Below are 20,141 nucleotides of genomic sequence, written 5' to 3'. Positions count from 1 at the left end.
CCCGCAGCATCAAACCTCTTCTGGCTTGTGGCCAGCTCACACATGCTCTTATTAGACTGTTCATGATGTGGAAAAGAGGGAGGAAAAAAAGGGGAGTATCTTTGTAATCTGTATTTTGCAGTCTTCCGTGAAACAATATCACTATATGAAGTAACTTGAGACCTTTATATGTCACCTCATTAACTGATGATTTAATGATTCCGCAATTACCTTGCGTATGGATCCCTTGGTCTTATATATAAATGAGAAAGATTTGTGTTTGTGAGTCAGTGCTCACAACCCATCAGCGCTGCCGTCTGGCCTGGTTCGTCTCAAACACTCAGAACTCAGCCCACTCCAAAGAACTTCCAAGCAATTCCTCTAATTAACCTAATTAATAGACAACCACTTTCGCCATTGCTACGAGGATGGCACCAAGTCATTGCCATTACAAACCCTTCACACCGATTCCAAATTCACTGTTTAAGTGAATCACGTATTAATAGATGCTGCTTTCCTGTCTTTTCTTGCCAATTCTTTACACATTGAAGCATTAAGAATAGGATCTTAAAAAGGTTTATAAACAGTCTCACTTGAGACTCCAATAACACGGCACTTGCTTCACAAGGAAAACATAAAAAAGAGAGGCAAAAGCAGAAAGATGTGAAGTGTCAGAGAAGCTGGAGAAATTTCGTTTCCCCCTCTCTGCACGTGGCTAACATTACTAGAGAACCAAGGTTTTAAAATGCAGTTAACACAAGTATTTGCCTTCAGAGAGAAAGAGGAAATGAGCTTTTTAGAGAGTTAAGATTTCTTTAAAAATACAAGTAGAACAACGAATAAAACTTTCTCAGGAAAGCTTTCCCTGAATAAAGAAGAAAACTATGCCTAAGGGTAGTACTTGACCCAATTTCTTTAAAATTTCACCTCTACTTTTAACAATTTTTGTATTGTAGCTTGGAAACATTAAGTTTTAACTCAGTCCAGTTTCTTTGATTAACTGCACAAGAGAGCATGAAAACTGAGTCTGGTTACTTACGATGTTCTCGGTTGAGAATTGGGCAACGTTTTTGAAGGTGCATCATACTGTTCTGTAAATCAAAAATGAATCAATTGGTTTCGTTTGCCTCACTTGTAGCATGTTTTACTCTACAGTCTTTGTGTGTCAGATTGGAAAGTCTCTCTTTGAGGATATAATCATTTGCCATTGAGATTAATCCTCATTCCGGATAAGAGTGTCTTAACAAAATATTGTTTTTCTCTGCTGAACAGTTGCCTTAATTTCTACTTAATGAATGTATACGGCCTTTCAAGCACTGTCTTAATTTATTTTTTTCCAGTAAAACAGGGAAAATTGGGCTTCTTAATCAGTGTAAATATTTGATATCCTCCCCAACATACAATGCACTCATAAAACACAGTGAGTTTTCCTTGGATTTCTACTTACTCTGATTCTGTGCTACAGATCCAACATGCTGGGAATCCTAAACACAGCAAAAAAAAAAAAAAAAACCAGAAAATTCAGAATAAGAGAAGCCTGTTGATAACTGCATAACTATGATTTGTTTGCCACGTGTTGATCACTGTAATAAACATCTTCCTTGTGCAAGTGTCACTTTGGGATGCTGGAATGGAAGATGGCCTGACATAATATATATATATATGAATATATACATGAATGGATACAAATGAAGCCTGTGCTGCTGCCACCAGAAGCAGGCTGCTAGCGCTACCAGTGGCACCTTTATTTTTGAAAAGATATGAAATTTTAAAAAGAGCTGCCAAACATTCCTGTTTGACACATTTGGCACATGCTTGTGCTGACAAGACAGATAAAATATCCTGGATGCTGCAGCAGGGAGGAGTTTCTCAAAAGGTTCTGGAAAGGCAGTTATATTTGGCGCCCACAATTCTAATGTGCATCTAGATAAACCTCTGCCTCAGGCGTGGTGCAACTCTAAAAATCTAAATCCCACTTGCAAAACTAAAAAGGTAAATAGTATTTGCATTATTGTATGGCAAAACCAACAAATAACTACTCAGAAGTACAACCTGATCCAATTTCTCAGTAAAATAAGTGGGCCTCAAACAGCAGTTATGCAACTTGAAAACCACTGTGCTTTCATTTATCTGACCACTTCTAAAGATCATCTCTCCTAACGGCCGCTGCCTTATCAAAGGAGGAGAGGGGAGCTGAAGGCTCGTTGGGAAAGCTCTCTTGTAAGGTCTCAGAAAGGTCTGCCCCAAGGAGGCTACCTTACCTTTGAGGGAAACGGGAATTTGCAGGGCTCTGCTGTGCTCGGTGTATGAATCGCAGTCAAAGGAGGTGGCCATGAGTGGGTCATTTCCTGGAAAGAATATGAGGACAAGAAAAGAGTATATTACTGATAGGTGCAGGCGAAGTTTCACACTTAAAAAGACTAATAGATAAATACTCAACACCTTGCAGACCCAACACTGCACACGGCAGTGAAAAGCCTTCCTCTGAGCCCAGCAGTCGCAGCACTGAATTCCTGGCCCCCCATCTGCAGGCACCTTGGCATGACCCAAGCAGCAAAAATCCACAGGAAGCCTGTACAAAGCTGGAGGATGTTTGAAGGGTTTGCAGGATTAGGCCCCAGAATTACAGCCACCATGGCTAATAACAGGGAGAAGTAAATAGAGCCCATATATGAGTAGCTCGTGGGTTTTGCAAAGCACAGGACTTTCCTGTTATGGAAGTTCTTATATCCCATTACAGCACTAACCTCCTGAGAGGCCTTTCGTAACTCGAGGAGGTCAGCCAGGGAGCTCGGACCACGTGCCAGCCCCTCTGTTATTCCACCTAAAACACTGGCTCGTTTCAAGGATTTTCCCGTCAGCAACAGAGGCGTCCCTGACACAGCTCCAGCACGCAGCTTCGAGCCTAGCAGAGCGCCTGGCAAATTGCTTTATTTTAAGGAATCCTTCCGCCTTATCCCCCTCCCTGCCGTTCAGCCAGGCACCAGCTTCGCGGGCTGGAAGCAGAGCCCAAAATCCAGAGTCACGGAACAGGGCTCAGCAAGGGAGCCCCCCTTCCCACTTGCCTCTTGCGGCCTCTTCTGGAAGTATTTGCCAGGTCCGGCACACAGAGGGATCCTGGTGCTCAGCACATGCTCAAATACTTGGAGGAGGGTTCGGAGACGTGGCCTTGGGAAGCTGGGCTTCCCCAAGGAACCTAGGAAGACCTTGGTAAAAAGAATCCCACTAGGGAGATTTTCCTTGGCTCTTAATCTGCAGGTTTAAAATCCAGACGAGCCTGACGTTCACTCCACAGATTACAGGAATTCACAGGGATTTCCAGGAATTCCACAGGACCTGCAGCCTCCGCGGCCTGCGCGGGAGAGCAGCGCGTGCCGCTTCCTGCCTCTCCTCCATCCCGCCCTCCGGAGCGGCTCCCTGCCAGTTCCCCAGAAAAGGGAGGGCGCTAAGGCAGCAGCAGGGGCCGATTTCGCTGGCGGCGCCGGCGCTCGGCGGGTGCGGCGCGGTCCCGCTGGGACAGGGCTCGGGGAGCCTTGGCCGGTGCCAAGGGCTCCTTGGGGAGCTTTTGCGGCCCTTACACCCCAGCGTGACAGGCTCCACCGGGCCAGAAGTGACAAGGGCTCTTTTTGCCATCAGGGCTAAATTAGGAAAAACCTCTGAAGCGGCTCCGGTTTCCCGCTCAGTTAAGGGAAGGAACTAGGAGTAAAATGAAGGCACAAGATTTATGGGGGCCTCTGCAGCTCCTCACGGGCGCCTCCAGAGGCCTGGCAGGAGTGGGTGGCACGGGCAGCTCGGAGCGTCCGGCCGCTCCATGGGAAGCCCAAACGCTGCCTTCCAAAACAGCAATGCCCTGACTTGGCTGCTGCTGCTTTTCCCGCCCCGGCTGGCTTGTCACTCCTCCTTGAGGGCTTCCCAGATCCTCATATCCGGGCGGAAAGGTGCCTCAAAGCTCCGGCTGCTCCTGCGACGGGCGCTGTCGCTCCTGCACCGCTGCCCCGTACCCACCGACCCTGCTGCATCGCTGCTCTGGCAGAAGCAAGGCCTGGATGTCCCCCCATGCACACAAGTGCTATTTTAAAACCCACGGAAGAGCCGGGCTGTTCCAGGAGGACACCTACCTTCAGGATCTCTTCAACGCAGTGCACATCGCCGGGGAAGGTTTGCTGCAACAAAAGGGAGAGCAGCAGCGTGAGTCTGGGTTCTTTTTACCCCTTGACGTGAGGCCAAGGGGGAAACGGTTGAACATTCCCTTCCCAGGGGTTCTGTGCATTTTGTGCAAGTCAACTCATCAACAACCTCTAATTAGAATTAAAAACGAAACAAAACAAAACAAAAAAAAACCCACATCAAAAGAGCAGGTATTAATGATGCATTTCCACGCTGTTGGTGTTCTCAGGTGTTTAGGAGACGAGGTAGTCTACAGAACCTGAGAAAGAAGTTTCTCCATGAACCATGTCCTGAAGAAATCATGGAAGAAAAGGAAACAGAGGAGCTGGTCAAACAGCACTCGTCCCATGGGATGGATTTTACGCCCGTCCCGACCCGCCTCCTTGTTTCTACCCACCGGCAGGGGCTTGGCAGAAAGGGGGGTGCGACCAAAGAGAGAAGGGGAAGGAGACGCCGGGCTGGAGCGGAGGCATCCTGGAGCACAGGGAAGCTCTGGGCTAAGTCCCCAAGGAAAAGCAACATCTGCCGCTCGTGTAACGGAGAGCAGATACTGCCGCTTGTGCCAGCACCGGAATCTGCCTTTAGTACAGCAGCAAAACCACTTGGCAGCTGCTGGCAGAGGCCCCTCTGTCCAGAGCTGCCCAAACCAGCAGGCCCTCATCTGCCCCCCATATGGGGCCTGTTCTCCGCGCTGGGCGCCGGGCTCCGCAGCATCCCGCTGCCTCGCGGGACGAGGATGGGGCTTTTCTCTGGAAAATGAGGCAGCCCCGTTTGCTTCTGACCTCGCTCACCCTGGGATAAACCCGCGGCCGAGAGCTGCTCTTCTTCCCGGCTGTTTGAGAGGGCAGCTCGGCCCGCGGCTGCTGTGCGAGCAGCAAGTCACCTCGCGCCACGATGCAGTCACTCCCACATGACACTTGGGAATAGCTGGACTTGCTCGTGGATTTAAATGCACAGGAAGCTTTGCAAGGCTGGTTTCATAGGCCATTGCCATGCTCGAAAGCTTCTAAACTTTCGGCACGGGTTGGTTTTAACATGTTGGGGATAAAGAGGATGAAGAGCAAAGTTAGTGAAGACATTCAGCTAAAGCAAAGGAAACTCTTGTTAAGGTATTTTTGACATCATACACCATCAATATAGTTTTATGCCTCTCGCATGTACCAAAGAAGATCCAGGTGCTTTCAAAACGGCAAGACACCACCACAATCTCTGCTTCATACACTTCTTGCAAGACATGAATTTTCCATGTCACCAAGTTGCACAACTGGCTCATAAAGCCTGAACAATATTTTGCAAAGAGGCACTCTCCCAAGGTTAAGAAAGTACTGAGCGTGATAGGCCTCAAGTGCTGTTAAGCCTAGCTAAAGCTGCCCCAAAAGTGTCTTTTGGTTCAACCTCATATTGATGCAATAGCTCAAACCAGAAAGACTTAAGAGTTTTAACCTGCACCCAACATCTCCTTCTGTGACGCCCACAAACTCCTCCACTTCCGTGACCTCAGTCTAGAGGAAATCTCTATGAGGGCACCCCAATGGTTAAAAAAGAAAAGGAAAACACAGGTGAGGAAGATCTTCCGGAAAGACTTGCCAACGATTCCTACAGAAGCATCGTGCTGGCTTCTCTCCAGCCACACGCCCTGATCTGGGAACAACACCGAGCATCTCCCTAAACATACGGCTTTGCCAGAGTCTCAACGGAACAAGCCCTTTTGCTCCTTTTTAATGGGGACAGAGCTGAAGAGTCTCTCGGATTTTTAAGGAATTGGATGTAAAGGACAGCATCCCTTTCTCCCTCGCTCTGCCATATGCTGACGGAGCCGAGGAGCCGCTGGCGCGTGGAGCTCGGAGGCGGGAGCTGCCTCCTCCTTTTCCCATCACTTGCTTCTCCGGGAGGCTCCGGCAGAGGCAGCTCAGGTGGCCACAGGCGTCGCAGCCCCTCGGGTTCCTCCTCATCTCGGCCGCTTCCCCGCGCGCCTCCGCTGCCGGAGCCCCCTTCCGAGCTCCCGCTCCAACATCTGGCCTGGAAAGGGGCTGCATCTTCCCGGGCACCGCTCGGCTCCCGCGGCACCACCGCGTGAAGGTCCAGGGCACGGCCTTGCTCCCCGCCAGCTGGGTCCTCTCTCGACTGGAGAGGGCAGTTTGTGGCACACGTGCCGATCAAGCTGAACAGCGACGGCTCTCGGCCTCATTTTAGACCCCGCCTCAAGTCCAAGCCAGGCAAGGCCGACTCCATGCTCCGCACTGCTCCTTCGTGGTGTTCATCTTCCTCAGTCCCTAACTTGGCCACTGCAGCTACCAACAGAAAAAGCCGCTTGTTAACTGAAAAACACGCTCTGCATTTAGAGCTGTCACCCGCCGACTGCCGCGGGCTCGAGGGATGCTCTGATCCCCTCGGGATGGCAGAAGCGGCGATTCCTGCCCTCCCTCCGGCGCTGCACAGAGCAGAGCGTGTGTGAAGCCTGCGCGTGAGGACACCGGTGATGAAGATCAGCCACCCAGGCACCACGAGGAGAGGGCTCTCGGCAGGGCTGGCCTCGAATTGTCCACCTGAAGCACGTCTGTATTTCGCTGCAGCGTTTCTCCCCCGCCGCACACGTCTGTCTGTCACTCACTCACTGATCCCCAGCACCGCCCGATGAAAAGGCCGTCTCAAGAGGCCAGGAAGATAAAAAGCTTTTCCAGCTGCAGCCGCTCCAGGGCTGCTTTGCAGGCAGCCAGGTTCCCCCAATGATCCTCCAAGCAGCAGCCACTTAGGTGAACACCATTTTCTCACTGTGAACAATTCTTAAAAGAAGAATCCAACAGCAAAACTGCATCCAAAAGAAGAATAAGAAGAAGGTGCAGGGAGGCAGTCGAAACAAGATTTTTCTCTGATTTCTTCCAGTTTGGGAATTTTTTTAAAGTTCGTATTAAAGCTCTGGCATTTCTTACAGCACTTGACCGCGGTCAACGAGTCCAAGCTCTGCGGGACAGGATTTGTTTAAAACCTCATATTCTCCCGAGCTAAATATATCCCTAATGACTGCCTCCATCAATGATGCGAGGGGCTTTAAAGGCCATTTGCTTATGCAGAAGAGGGCCTTGGGTTTCATTACTACAGTAACCAGGAACACACAAACACGACTTGGCAGCCGGCTCCCCGCACAGGCCACTCGAGCCGCCCGAGCGACCGGGGGCAACTCTTGGCGCGGGAGGATGGACCTGGAAGAAGAGAAGACCCTTTTCTCAGCAGGTTGTCCCCGTCTAAAATTAATTTTGCAGGAGGTTATAATTACCACGAGCCTCATGGTTTTTAGTGCTGAGGGCTGGAGCTTGCCTCGTTCCAGCAGAGCCGGGGGTGCCCAAAGCAGGGGAGGCTCAGGAAGGTGGAGGAGAGGCAGCAAGGGGAAACCAAAGCAAGAGAGCTCAACCAGAAAGCAGATTTTATATATAAAAAACAACAACAACGAAAAACCTTGTTACTGGCCTATTTCTGTAGAAAGAAAGGAAACTCTGTGCTGCTGCAGAATTGACTACGCACAACACAGAGATGGGAGAGATGGGAAAAAATAACATTTTGTCTTCTTTTGCTAGGATGCACAAAGGCTTTGCGTGCTCTGGGCAAACGCGTCGTGGATGCATTTTAATAAAGGACTCTCTGCAAACCCTAAGGTGAGCAGGTAACCGCCGTGCCCTTTGCTAGCCTTCAAACACGACACCAACTGCAGGAACAGCCCCCAAACCCGGGCACGTGGAGCCTGCTGAGCTTAAGCCTCACGAGCAGACAGCAACTTTTTGTTTCACCCCTTAAGCTGCTCTAGGTCAAGGAGCTGGGCACCAAACACCTCTCCAACCTGCTGGGGACACTGTGTCCTTCAGGACGATCCTCCATGAGCTGGTCCTGAGGATGAAGAGCACGAACCGCCGCGTTACAGCGCGTCAGCTGGCTATGGACAGCCTGGGGGGCACGGCCTGTCAAGTTTAATACGTATTTACACCTCAGGTTTCATATATTTCAAGGCTCCAAATTCCTAAGGGGCTCCAGCTTGACCTGCTCGAAGGATCTCCCCGCTGAAGAGCCCCTGATTTGGTGCAAGCCGGCAGGAATTGGCCTCTCCAAAGGAAGCAGCGTGAGGAAAGCACTCGGGTCTGTTCATTCAGACCCAAGCCAAGCCCGGAAACCTCTCAATTCCTTGGCAAAATAATCCGCCCATTAAGCCGCTTGCAAACCTGGACACCAGCGAGTACCCCGGGCATGCTTAGACTGCAACCGAGGGTGTTCAAAACAAGAAATCACTTCCCCTTCGAGCTTAAGGCTTCGGGACGCAGGCTCTCCCATGGCAAAGTGGGCTCCAAGGCTTAGCAGAAGGTGCTTCTCTGGATCAGGGCCTCGTCTTTGGTCCTTCGGAGCAGGGACATGTAACTAGATCTCGTGGTGTGACCACGACCGTGGATAAGAAGCTGCCAAACTCTCCTGCACTGAAGGTTAAAACTCAAGTTTTAACTTTCTCCTCATAAAAGCCAAGCTCTTGCCCGCGGAAGAGCCGAGGTTCTATTTTTAAGCCTGAGCGGAAATTTAAGAAATAGTCTTAACTGCTTCCCACCACGGGAACTTAACCTGTGGGAAAAGCCTTGCAGGATATCCTCTCTCTTGGAAAGGCGACTTTCCCCATTGTTGCACGCTTGACCCAAAAGCAAAAGGATATTCCTGCATCTGGGAGAAAAGCACTTCACCGTGGCACAGATGACTGCAAGTCGTTGCCAGTCTTGCCCACCAGTTACCCGGGCACTGGCTTCAGTATAAAGTTACAACTTGCTCTGTAAAAACTATCTATTAAGGTTGAAGAAGCTTCACTTTCAACCCTGAGCGCCGGAATTGATGGCAAAGGCTGGTGAAGGGCAAGGACCCAAGGGACTGCTGCTGCCCTAACCAACGGCTTGCGAGCGTGCGGAGCTTCCCGGGCTCCCGTAGCCTCCGGCAGCTCCGCGCAGCAACAGCATCGGGTGGGCGGTTCACACCACCACAGGATGCCCCAGCAGAGCAGGAGGGACTGGCACGAGCCAGACGGCCCTGGACCTGCTTTCCTGCTCCAGGAACTGCCCTTCTGCCGCTTGGGATCCGACGCATTCCTCACGAATCACGGGCATCCCAAAGATGCAAGGGGCAGGTTGTTAAAAACGCTGCCTTATCCATCAGAGGTAAAAAACCAAATACAGACACATCTCCGCCAGTGTTTACTAAGCATCATTCCACACGCTGCTTATTTTACAACAGTCTTAAAAGCCGCAAGCAACCGGCCCGCGCTTTCCTCCTCCGAAGCTGCCGGCACGAGGCGGCGGCGGCGGCACCACCTACGAGCCCGCGCTGCGAGAGCGCGTGCAGCGTGTGCACGTACACACACACACACACACACACACACACACACACAGCTGGAAATGTGCAGCTCACTTCCCGCTACAAGCAGCCCCCCGTTTGCTCCGCAACGCTGCATTTTACCTCTTCTTCAAACAGCGAATCAACTGTATCATCGCAGCAGTCAGTGGAAAACTTACGGATCTAGGAGGACTTGGCCAGCAAGGAAATGCTTCGATTTGGGGGAAGCCCAATCAATGCCAAGCAGACCCCAATGTCGCCCCTTCTGTCAGTTCTGAGAAGACAAAAGTTGCCCTAAATCTAGAAATGGGGACTCCCCATTTCATATCTGATTTCTTTTGTGCCACTCTACAAGGGCAGAGATGTCCATCTTACTATTAAAGTACTGAAGACCAAATATTTAATAATACTGGTGACAATGAGTTATCTCTGGGTTTAAGAGTTAACACTCCACTTTGAGAAAGTGCTCAGCTTCGGATTTCTCCTAGAGAGAAGTTTATCTCTGGGAACATCTTTGATGCATCCCATCCTCACCAGATGAAAGCCCCTCTCTACAACCTCACAGAAAAACTAACCACAAGCCGGTTACTCTTCAGCAAAAACTGATGCTCTTCAGCACTAAAGGACCATCGCAGCAACGGAAGCTTCTCCCGTCGGGACTGTACATTGGATTTCACAATTCAGATCCTAACCTGGGAGACTGGGAAACGCCCTAACAATCCTCAGCTCCGGTTCAGATCCCTCTCTGACCTTAGGAAGTGTCTTCATGGCTTTGCTGACCGTCTTTAACGGTGGTCACATTTATTATCCTTGTTTTTGTGTAAGCTCTTTGACTGGCTGACTTCTCCCGGACTCGCGCTTACTAGGAGTTAACACAATTTCGGGGAGACCCAAGAAGCCTTATTTCTGTGGCGGCTGAAACAACCAAGTTCCCCCAGCACTCGGAGGGCTGCTTTAAAGCAGCGAGGGCGAGTGGCGCCCGGGGCGCCCGCAGCAGCTACGGACAGAGGCGGCGCGCGCGGCGCCCAAGGAGGGACGGGAAATCCCTGCGGGAGCTGGTTCCCGACAACGCGTCGCCCGTGCGAGGCGGGGAAGGGGCTGGTTGATCCGCCACACGCTTGGAGCCCGTTCTCCTGTTTAGCAGCTTTTGTCCCCGGCTCACTGCGGAGCTGCCCTCATGGCCAGCCCGCGACTACCCGACCTCGGAGAAGGCTCCATGCGGCCGGCGCCTCCTGCCTCCCGCCATCCTCCCGCCGCACTCACCTGGGCGAGGGCGTCTCGCTGCCTCCCCGCGGGGCCAGGGCGGCGGCCCCTCGGCGCGCTGCATCCCCCGGCCGTCCCGGCGCCGCCGGACGCGCCCGGCCACCACGGAGCCTTCGGCAGCGGCGCCGCGCGGAGCGGCGGGCGCTCCCGGGCCCGGCTCCCTGGGCGCCTCTCCGAAACGCGCTCCCGCGGGAAGGCCGTTGCTTAGCAAAGCCGGCCTTGCCCCCGCACGGCCCCACGCGGCCGCATCGGGCCCCTCGGCTGCTGCGCCCCGCACCCTAATGCATAAATTAATAAATAAGAATATATCGATAGCGCGGGGCACGTCTGAAAACCTCCGGAGGGGTCGGGCGCTCCGGCGGCGCCGCGGCAGCTGTTCCGGCGCTTTATCCACGGGCTCGTTTGCCGCCCGGCTGAAATGACGAGGCGTCCTCCACAGGTGAGGCCCCCGCGGGAGCCGGAGCCGCGCTCCTCCGGCGGGAATCGCCTGGCACAGCCGGCACGGCGAGGAGCTTTCCTCGTGTTTACATCGCCGCGGCTGCCGCCTCGGCGCGATTTCAAAGAGAAAAATATATTAGAGACACAGACACCCCCACACCCCCCGGGACCGGCTGCGCTCCCTCCAAGCTCCTGCACACGCGTCAGGTAGGAGAAAACAGGAAACCTTTCCAAGGGGTTCATCCATTTCCAAGTGCTGTCTGTATCGGCAGCGCTCCAGCAACCCCGAAACCGCCCCGGTGCCCGGAGCACCCCGGGGCGCCCCACACGGCACCAAGGCCTCCGGGACCAGGGCCGTCCCGCCGAGGTGCTGCTGGACACCCCAATGACCCGCAGGGCTGTGAGCGGCGATAACTCCTGTGCCTAAGGATTCTCTTTTTTCCCCTGGCAAAACTACCTGCCTCCCGAGCTGCTCTTTCCTGCCCCAGCTCAAGCAGTCTGGGTTCCCACTGGCCACGTCCGAGGCGGAAGCGTTTTCTCCTCCCAGGCCTGAAGGAAGAAGCCATAAATGATTAAAATAAAAAAACAAAGCCCAACTGGAGACAGCCTTAAAGATATTTCAGGGGGGAAACACAGAACATTTTCTGGGTTAAAAGGAAAAAAAACCTGCCAGCAGGCAATCCACATTTGAGCACAATGTGGATTTGCCAAAGGCTGGAAATTTTTTCTTTGCTTCCAAGACATCATTTCTTTGCTTCCAAGACACCAGGCACCCGTGGGGCACACAGGCAACGCGCAACAACCCGGGGCTCTCACCAGGTTTTCGGGCTTCCACGCGGACGGAAGAGTGGGGCAACTGCCACAGGCTGTTACTCGCCACCCGTGAGTGAAAACGGAACCACTTCAGCTTGTAAGAAACGGTTAAAAACCCCAAACTAACAGAAAAGCTCTTCTCCCTGCTGCACCCCCAACGGGTAACTCGGCTCCTCTCCAGGCAGCTTAGTATCCCAAAACAGCTGCTTTGCAAAACGCTCACGCAAGCAAAGCCAAAGGGCACAGAGCTGATAATCAAGTGATGCTATTCCCATTTCCAAAAGAGAGTTTTTAGGGGTATTTTTTCTACCTCTGTTCCCTTCCCAGCATTTTTGCTCTCTATGACTACGTATAAAAGCAACTACTCTTTGTGTGCGAAGCTGCAGGCTTCCTTGACTTTTAAAACAAGATTCCTACAGAAAGCTTCACACATTTAAAGAGAGTTAACTGCTCCCCTTTTCCACAGACCAGTTTTCAAGAAGAATTAAAAATTGCCACTCAACTAAAACTAGTATCTTTGCTGCTCAGATACAAACACATCTGGATACAGGAAACATACCTTGCAAATCGCAGTTTGAACCTTAGTTTCAGCACCTGAACACCGACCAGGATCAAGCAGCCTAGGCTGGGCCCAGGCAGGGACCTCCTGCGAAGCTCAACTTGCTTGAGGAGCTTGAGGGCCTCTCCTCTTCATCCCTCGCTTGGCTTAAGTCATGATTCCCACAGTTGCATCTTCAATGCAGAGAACGGGAGGCTTCTGCAGGAGTCCAAAACACCCCTTTGGAAGAAGGGAAGGAGCTTTCCCCCATCCCCAGCCCAATTTGCCCCCAGCAAGCCCATCGCTTGGGGCTTGGCAGCTCCACACTGTACCACAACTGCCTGCTTCTTGGAAAAGAAAAACACAACCCCAAACTCCTGAAATTTGGTGCTTTGCCTCGAGGTCAAGCCCAAATCTTGGAGCAGGAAGCCTCAATCTCACATGTGGGAGCAGGAGAAGCTCTTGCAGCTGGGAGGCAGAGGCTGCACCTGAGCGAGCCTCCTTCACACGCCTCGGGAACGAGATGAAACCATCAATGAAAGAAAAAAAAAAGGGAGGGAGGAATATTAATCTATATTAGTCTTCCTTGTGCATAATAAATGGTAAATAAACATAGGATTGGCGAGAAAAACGGTAACCTAAATGCTCGGCATTCACTAGGCAAGACAAATGGCAGTGCTAAATATATTTTTATAGATTTTCTTAACATAATTTTTTTTTTTCCAGTTTATGAGGTTCAACTGTCTAGTCCCTTCTGCCAGCTAAAGATTCATTTAGAACTGAGAAAAGTCAGTGAAAAATTACACAGAAGGGACTTTTAAACCTATTTATCTCGCCCAAACTTCTTTCGAGGTATTTAGCTGTTCCTATATGCGATGATTGAGCTTTAAATCGTGGCCTTCCAAAAGGTGTGCTGAGCTGAACCAAGCTTGAAGAGGGCAATCCCAGCTTTAAAGTATATATTTGTGGGCATCCTCTGCTTCAAGCATTATATAGTACTACCTGAAACACTTGGCTGCTTTGGAGGGAGTAAAGAGGGCAAAATCACTGTTTGATTCGCAGCTTTTGGGTCAAAGAGGTTCAATGATGTCTGAGGGCAGCAGATAAAAGGAGCTATTCCCTAACATTTATGGAACTCTGACACGGAAATAAAGCTAAATCTCCACTAAGAATCAAGAAGTTGTATCCCTGGATGCTCTAAAATGCTTCAGGATTTGCAAGCTCCCTCTCTCCAACCTGCCTCCTGCTTCTTGGCGCTGCAGAAGTCACTTCCCTTGAAAGCTCCACAGGCTGATTTGGTAAACGGAGGTAATGGGGGGGTCCCTGGTGGTGCTGCACCTCTCTTAGAGAAACAAAAAGAAAAAGCAGCTTTAAAAGCATCTTTGTTTAAGGGTTGAGGGGGGAGAAACGACAAAACACGGCACATTAAGAGGATGAATACCCGCAACCGGGGCGCGCACCATTTTTTCAAGGTCTTCTCGCAACAAATCTGGAAAAAAGGCCGCAAGGAGAAGCGGGGGGAGAGTTGAAAAGGGAGACTTTTCTTTGGGGAAGAAAGGAGAGCGCGGCTTGGTGCGTGCGTGTGAATGCAGCGCGGGCCCCGGCGCGGGTTAACGGGCCCCACTGAGCGGGGACGGCTTCGCCCGTCGCTGCTGCCAGCAACAGGGGCTCTCCCCGACGCACTCGCAGCGGCAGGTGACACCAGCCGCAGAAACGCCACTAGCCACAAGGCGTGTGGGAGAAGAAAACGCTTTCCTAAAGAATGTCAAGAGCCAAAAAAAGGGGTTTTGGCAGGCTTGTGTGGATTTCTTTTTTGGCATGTTTGTTTTTTAAGCTTTTTAAGAATGAGTTTTAAAACCAGAAAACCCATCTAGCTTTAAAAACGGGTGAGGAAGAAGCCTGTACTGCTTTACCTTGCTCCCAGGAGTAAAATATCCGGTCCAGCAAACACAGGGGAATCCAGGCGACAGCTGCCCTTGCTGTTTTAGGGCACAATGGGCAAGGCCACGTCTGCTTCGAAGCAACCGCAGTCCCCCAGCAGAAAAGCATCTCCCCAGCTCCTCAGCAAGGCCCTTTCCTCAGTTTCCTGCCATTTCTGCACCAGAAATTGCCCTAAGCCATTTGCCACTGATCCAAAGCCATCCTATAACACCCTCTTCCATGAAAAGCAGCCCACACCCGTCCTCTCCCTTTTTATTACGGAGGCAAAGTGTGCTCGGGAAGGCATCTCTGCAGCTCCCCTTGCTGTGGGGTGCGGGGATACTCCCGGAGCCAATGGAGGAGCATGGCAAAACTCCAGGACACACCTGGCAAGCAGGAGCACTGGAAACAGAGGGGTTTATACAGGCATCACGGAAAAAGAGAATTTATGGAACAAAACCCACGTGCATATGCTGTTTAACTGGTGTATCCTACACTCAACCTGCTGCAAGCAACTCAGTCTTCTCCAGCTGGAAAAGCCCAATCGGCAAAAACAACCAAGAGGGCAACATCGGAAACCGGCCCGTTTTCTCCATCCCAGGAAGTTGTTCATTTCAAAAGACGGGACACATGAAAAAGCAAGTGTTTGTTTCTCACGAAAACAACAACAACAATAAAGAACAGGCTGCTCTAGCATGAATAGAAATAACTAAAGATTCACATGAAACAGGTTTGGGTCTCTGGCCCAAGTGCCATCTTCTCACAGCAACCACCCAAGCTTCTCATTCCAGGTACCCCAAAACATCCCCCTCCTCTCCTCAACAGAGAGAGGAAAGTGCCCTTCAGTCCCTTAGCACAGAGTCCCTCAAAACTGACCCAACAAGGTGACCAGAGAGCTCACCGCAGAGCCACCTGGCTGAATACTCCACTGTGGTCCCCTTCCCACAAGCTCTCCCGCTGACTCCTGTCCTTCTCACTGTCCTCGCTCCAGAAGCACCATCCCGTGCCCTTCTCAGCTCGCTGCTCCTCCTCTTCAACACTGTCACATAGGAAAGAGCCACAGCAAGAGAAACAGGGTCTCTCACCACAAAAACCTGCCGCGACACCACTGAAAAATCCACAGGATCATGATGAATGCTGCCGTTTTGGAGACACAAACAGATCTCACTCGGGTTGGCAGATGCCAATCCCCAACCGCATCTACACAAGGCAATAAGGTGTCAACAACCGCCAGCGCTTCTGGTGGCTCCTCTGTCTCCCAAATATCAGCTCTCCGAGAGCTGAGCTTGGACTCTTGGTGACAAGTTGCCCCCAGCAATTTCACTCACCTCAATGGGCTCAGAAGGGATTTTCAGTTTGGATAACTTGGCCTTGGCGCTCGCCTTCAGCTCCGAGATTTTCTCGTAGGCTTCTCCGGGGAATTCCTCCGCGAGAGGCTTGAGCTCCGGGGATTCAACGGGTGCCTGATCTTGGCCATCCATTGGTCTCACGTAGGCAGTAGGTTTCTGCTGCATCGCACTGGTTTTCGACGGCAAAGGCGGGGGAAAGGCCTGGGAGGGAGGCTGAGCGGGCCCAGCCGGGTTCACGGCTGAGCCATCCCGGCTCTCGCCCTCCTGGGCCCCTGGCCCTGGCTCCTGAGGTGATTTTGGTTGGCTGTAGGACGGCCCGTGACTTCTGTGGCTCTTCTGTGGCCTGGAATTGATACGCTGGCTGGAATGTAGAGGCGACAGGGGTGCCACCGGAGAGGACAGAGATGACAGCAAGGGAGAGAGCTCCGACAGGGAGGCCTGCAGCTCCTCGGAACGAGCCTCGCCGACAACCCGCCTGTCATTTCTCTTGTGGCGAGGGCCGGCGTGGCTCTCCTGGCCACCACGACCGGGCTCTGGGCCTTGGCTTCGACTACTGGGTAAGCTGGGAGCTTTGGTGTGCAAACCTGGCGCCGGCTGCGTCCGGGATTGTGGCTTTTGGTAGGGAACGAGGTGGCTTGGAGGCGGAGGAGCTACGGCTGGAGGTCCCATGGGCTGCGGGCGGGCTGCGGGCTGGAATGGAGGTGCTAACGTATGGCTGGTCTTGTCATGGAAGAACGGGCGATCGGGCCTGCCTTGGGGCATCAGAGGAACGACGCTTTTCGGGACCCCGATCAGGTCCTGATGGGATTTGGTGCTGATGAGCTCCTTGACCTCCTCGTAATTGCCCAGCATGTTCTGGATACGGCTTGACAGCTCATCTTCTTTGTTAGTCTGGAAGAAACAGGGAATGGGGGACATTAACAAAAAAAAAAAAAAAGAAAAAAAAGCATGTGAAAGACAAGCTTGAGAAGATGGGCCCTACAGGACCTCATTTCAATAAATCATAATAAATAAATCATGCTTCCCCACAACGAGCCGAGTTATGCAGATCATCAGGCGCCTGCAGGCAGCCTCCCCAAAGCGAAGGCTCTTGTCAGCACTAACTCCAAGCGAAGCCAAGGCTGCTTCCTGGTCATAAACTTGGTCAGGAGCTTGGTCAACCTCCCACAACACAGGAGGCCACCAAATCCATCCGCCTGGGTGGATTTCAACGGAAGCCAGTGGGACCACGTCGCATCGCTGCGTGTTGTGCTGAAGGCCGCCAATGCCACAGCCCCTGCACCCAGCCTTTCCTCCTCGCCTCCCTTGGCCCCCCAGTCCCCCACCAAATACCTTGTAAGGTTCGGCAAAGAGGGGGGCGTTTTCGGGGAACGTGTCTCTCTCCTGCAGAGCCTCCTGGTTCCGTCTCTCTCTCTCGCGAATGCGGAGCAAGTTTCTCTCCTCATTGTACAGGCTTTAAGAAAGGAATAACAGAGAAGGATGGTTCTTATTTCACACAAACACTCTGATTTCACACCAGCACCCTCAGGGAAGAGCACCGTGGCGCGGAGGCTGCTTTTGCAGGCGAGGGCGCGTGTCCAGCAAGCGAGTCACTCTGCAAACCCCGGGCTGGCTCGAGCTGACGGCTGAGTCACGGCAGGATCCTGCGGGCTGCGCACGGCGGGCACCTTCCCGGGCACCCCCTGGCTCACTCGTGCTCCCGAGGCCACCCTGCACCGAGAGCGGAGAAGGGGCAACGATCCGCTCATTCACGGGCGGGGCACAAGGAGTCAGCACAGTCAGTGGGCACGCGGGCTGTAAAATCCAACGGACATGATAGATGGGGAAACTTCTGCCCTCGTCCACACCCTCGTTTCCACCCCGACACTTCACATGGCAGCGAAAAGAACAGACAGAGGGGAATAAATCCCCAACACCAACACCCAGTAGTTCTGAGCAACTGTTCAAGCCTGCAGCCTTGCATGGGATGCCCTCCCTTCTTTAGAAACAGGCTGGAATGCCAAAACACTGAAGTTTGGAGAGCTATTGTTATTTTCCCGGCTGCCACCCAAGCCACCATCACCCAAAGGCTTCGTGCCTCCCAAAGGGGCGCAGAGCACGGACGGTGTCACAGCAGGGAGCCCAGGGACCGGAGTGCTGCCGAAGGCCGCTGGCCCCAGGCTCATTTCCGAAGGCGCCTGCTCCCGGCCGGCCGAGGGACGGATGAGCTCGTGTCACCACGAGAGAAAAACACAGCCGGGGTCAGGCGATGCCGTTCAGAAGAGCTCCCAACTCCGGCGCTGCTGAAACGTTTCCAAACTCAGCAAAAGATGTTTCCAGCAATCCAAGCAAGCGAGCAGGAACCCCAGGGTGGCAGAGCGGCACCGTGCTGGGGAGACGGGCTCGGACGGGCCACGAGAGCAGCGTCTCCTCCGTGCGCTTGTTTTTAAGGAATGTGTTTCAATTGACACTGTTTTCTGAAACATTTCTGTTTGAGCTATCTGGAAAATTTTTCCTGAATGAAGTACCATTTTCCAAGCATTCCAGGAAGCAAAAATGATTCCGTAAATAACCCTTATATAAACTTTTTTTTTTTTTTTTGAGCTCCCTCAAGAACAAGCTTGGAAAAGCCCCAAACTGTGTTTTTAACTAGAAAAACTCCCCAGCCTTGGGCCTACGGGAGACAGGCCATCCCTTTCACAACTCTGCGATCCCATGGCCAAGTCTCAGGAATGCCAAATCCAGCCATCGAACAGAGCTTGTTCTTTCGGGATGGCCACATTTCCACAGGGATCGGCTCTTTGTTCCGTGTCCATTTCCAATCCAGTCTCTACCTGCCTACGCCAGCACTGCAGCCAAAGCAACGGGGATGCCAATGAGGAGCTAAAACTGCAGCCTTTTGGTGGCCATCCTGCCTTTGGAACCATTTTCCAGCCCTCTCATCCCCACGGTCAGGACCTCCCACTAACAACATTGGCTTCTGCCGGGAGCTCTGCTGACCAGCAGCTTCCTCCCTTGGAGGGCAGGGCCCCAGCCCCAAACACCCTCCTAGCTGGTGCCAGAGGCAGAGCCAGCTCCTTGCCGTCCCCCTCGCTTCCCTCCGACCCCTGGTCACAAAACTGTCCCGTAAACCACAAGACATTTTATGCTCGAATTAACTCCCTTCGCCCGGCAATTTCCGCAGACGGGATTTTGGACTGCGATCCAGTCTGAGGGCATTCACGGGGACGCACGTTCCCCTACTCGAGGCACGGGCCGCCCAGACACTTGTGTCTCACGATAACTAGAGGCAACGCTGCAGGAGAGCAGAAGATGCAGCATTTTGGGTGTTATCCCCCCTCAATCCACAAGGAGTTTTCCAAAACCACACCGCGCTTTCCTGCGGCATCGCCTGAGGATCCGATCTTGGGATCGGCTCCACTCACTTGGCTGTTTCACAGAGGGCAGAGAAATCCATAAGATGCAACACAAGCCTGAGAGACACTGTCAGGAATAAGGGATAACCCTCTCCTCCCCAAACAGACCCATTCCCAACCACCCGAGTAACCTCAGCTCAAAGCCAGAGCCGCCGGTGTCCCCACCACAACGCTCCACGTCCCCTGGGCACCTGCATCCTTAGGCATTAAGGCCCATCTAATAGTACTTAAAGCACTGGGGACTCCAAGGTAGATCAGCCTGGTAGCAGGTAGCTAATACAGAAAAAAACACTCAAAATAAACTGAAAAGGACGCATGATTTGGGGGATCCAGGTAGGATCCCAAGTACCACTTCCACAAGTGAAACATCTCACCCAGGGAGCCCACATTTGCCCTGCATTTGCACTGTCAAAAGTGTTCTCACTTTTGACAACAAACCTATGTACAACTTAACTTGGATATCAACGTGTTTTTCTAGGATGGCTGGAGAGGAAGGAAGCTGTTACCTGTATATTTTTTTGGCAAACGTAACCTGTCATTGTTGAACATAAAGTACAAGTGAAAAACAGGAGGGGTAACACACGAGTATCCGAGTGATGACGCGGGAATCGCGGGGATTTGAAGAGCCCCGAGAGGACGAATCACCCGGGCTCTGGTGTGGAGCCAACAAGTGGGAATCCTGATAGACACTTCCATGGAATTCTATAGGTTTATAGAATGGTAAATGGCAATTGTAAATCCAAAGAAAACTGCAAATCCAAGCGTTTGTAGTATGTTATTGCTCAGACCACCAGAGTGTGTTCTGTGCTCCTTAGCATCTCTTTTACCAATAACATCCAGTCTATGAGGAAAAAAAACAGTTCTTCCCTTACAGCAGGTCTCGTAATCATCTCGAGGCACCGCAGCTTTGGGTGAGGGGCTCAAAAC

General features: G+C 52.2%; 1 protein-coding gene across 2 annotated transcripts in view; it reads right to left on the bottom strand.

Annotated features, from left to right (window-relative positions):
* The window catches only part of AFF1 (AF4/FMR2 family member 1), an 80,542-nt gene that overhangs the window by 21,970 nt on the left and 38,431 nt on the right, over positions 1 to 20,141 (bottom strand). For both annotated transcript variants that reach the window (XM_026041285.1, XM_026041284.1), the window contains exons 3-8: positions 17,152 to 17,272; positions 15,799 to 16,710; positions 4,098 to 4,142; positions 2,241 to 2,327; positions 1,427 to 1,463; positions 1,019 to 1,070 (exon numbers count right to left, since the gene is read on the bottom strand). In XM_026041285.1, coding sequence (XP_025897070.1) covers positions 1,019 to 1,070; positions 1,427 to 1,463; positions 2,241 to 2,327; positions 4,098 to 4,142; positions 15,799 to 16,710; positions 17,152 to 17,272 — 1,254 coding nt within the window. The remainder of the gene's footprint in view (positions 1 to 1,018; positions 1,071 to 1,426; positions 1,464 to 2,240; positions 2,328 to 4,097; positions 4,143 to 15,798; positions 16,711 to 17,151; positions 17,273 to 20,141) is intronic.

This window comes from Nothoprocta perdicaria, unplaced genomic scaffold, assembly GCF_003342845.1.
Source record: "Nothoprocta perdicaria isolate Ctin4 unplaced genomic scaffold, notPer1 scaffold_281, whole genome shotgun sequence".
NCBI classification, from domain to species: domain Eukaryota; kingdom Metazoa; phylum Chordata; class Aves; order Tinamiformes; family Tinamidae; genus Nothoprocta; species Nothoprocta perdicaria.
Note: the sequence above shows the minus strand (reverse complement) of the source record. Positions and strands in the feature narration are given on the sequence as shown.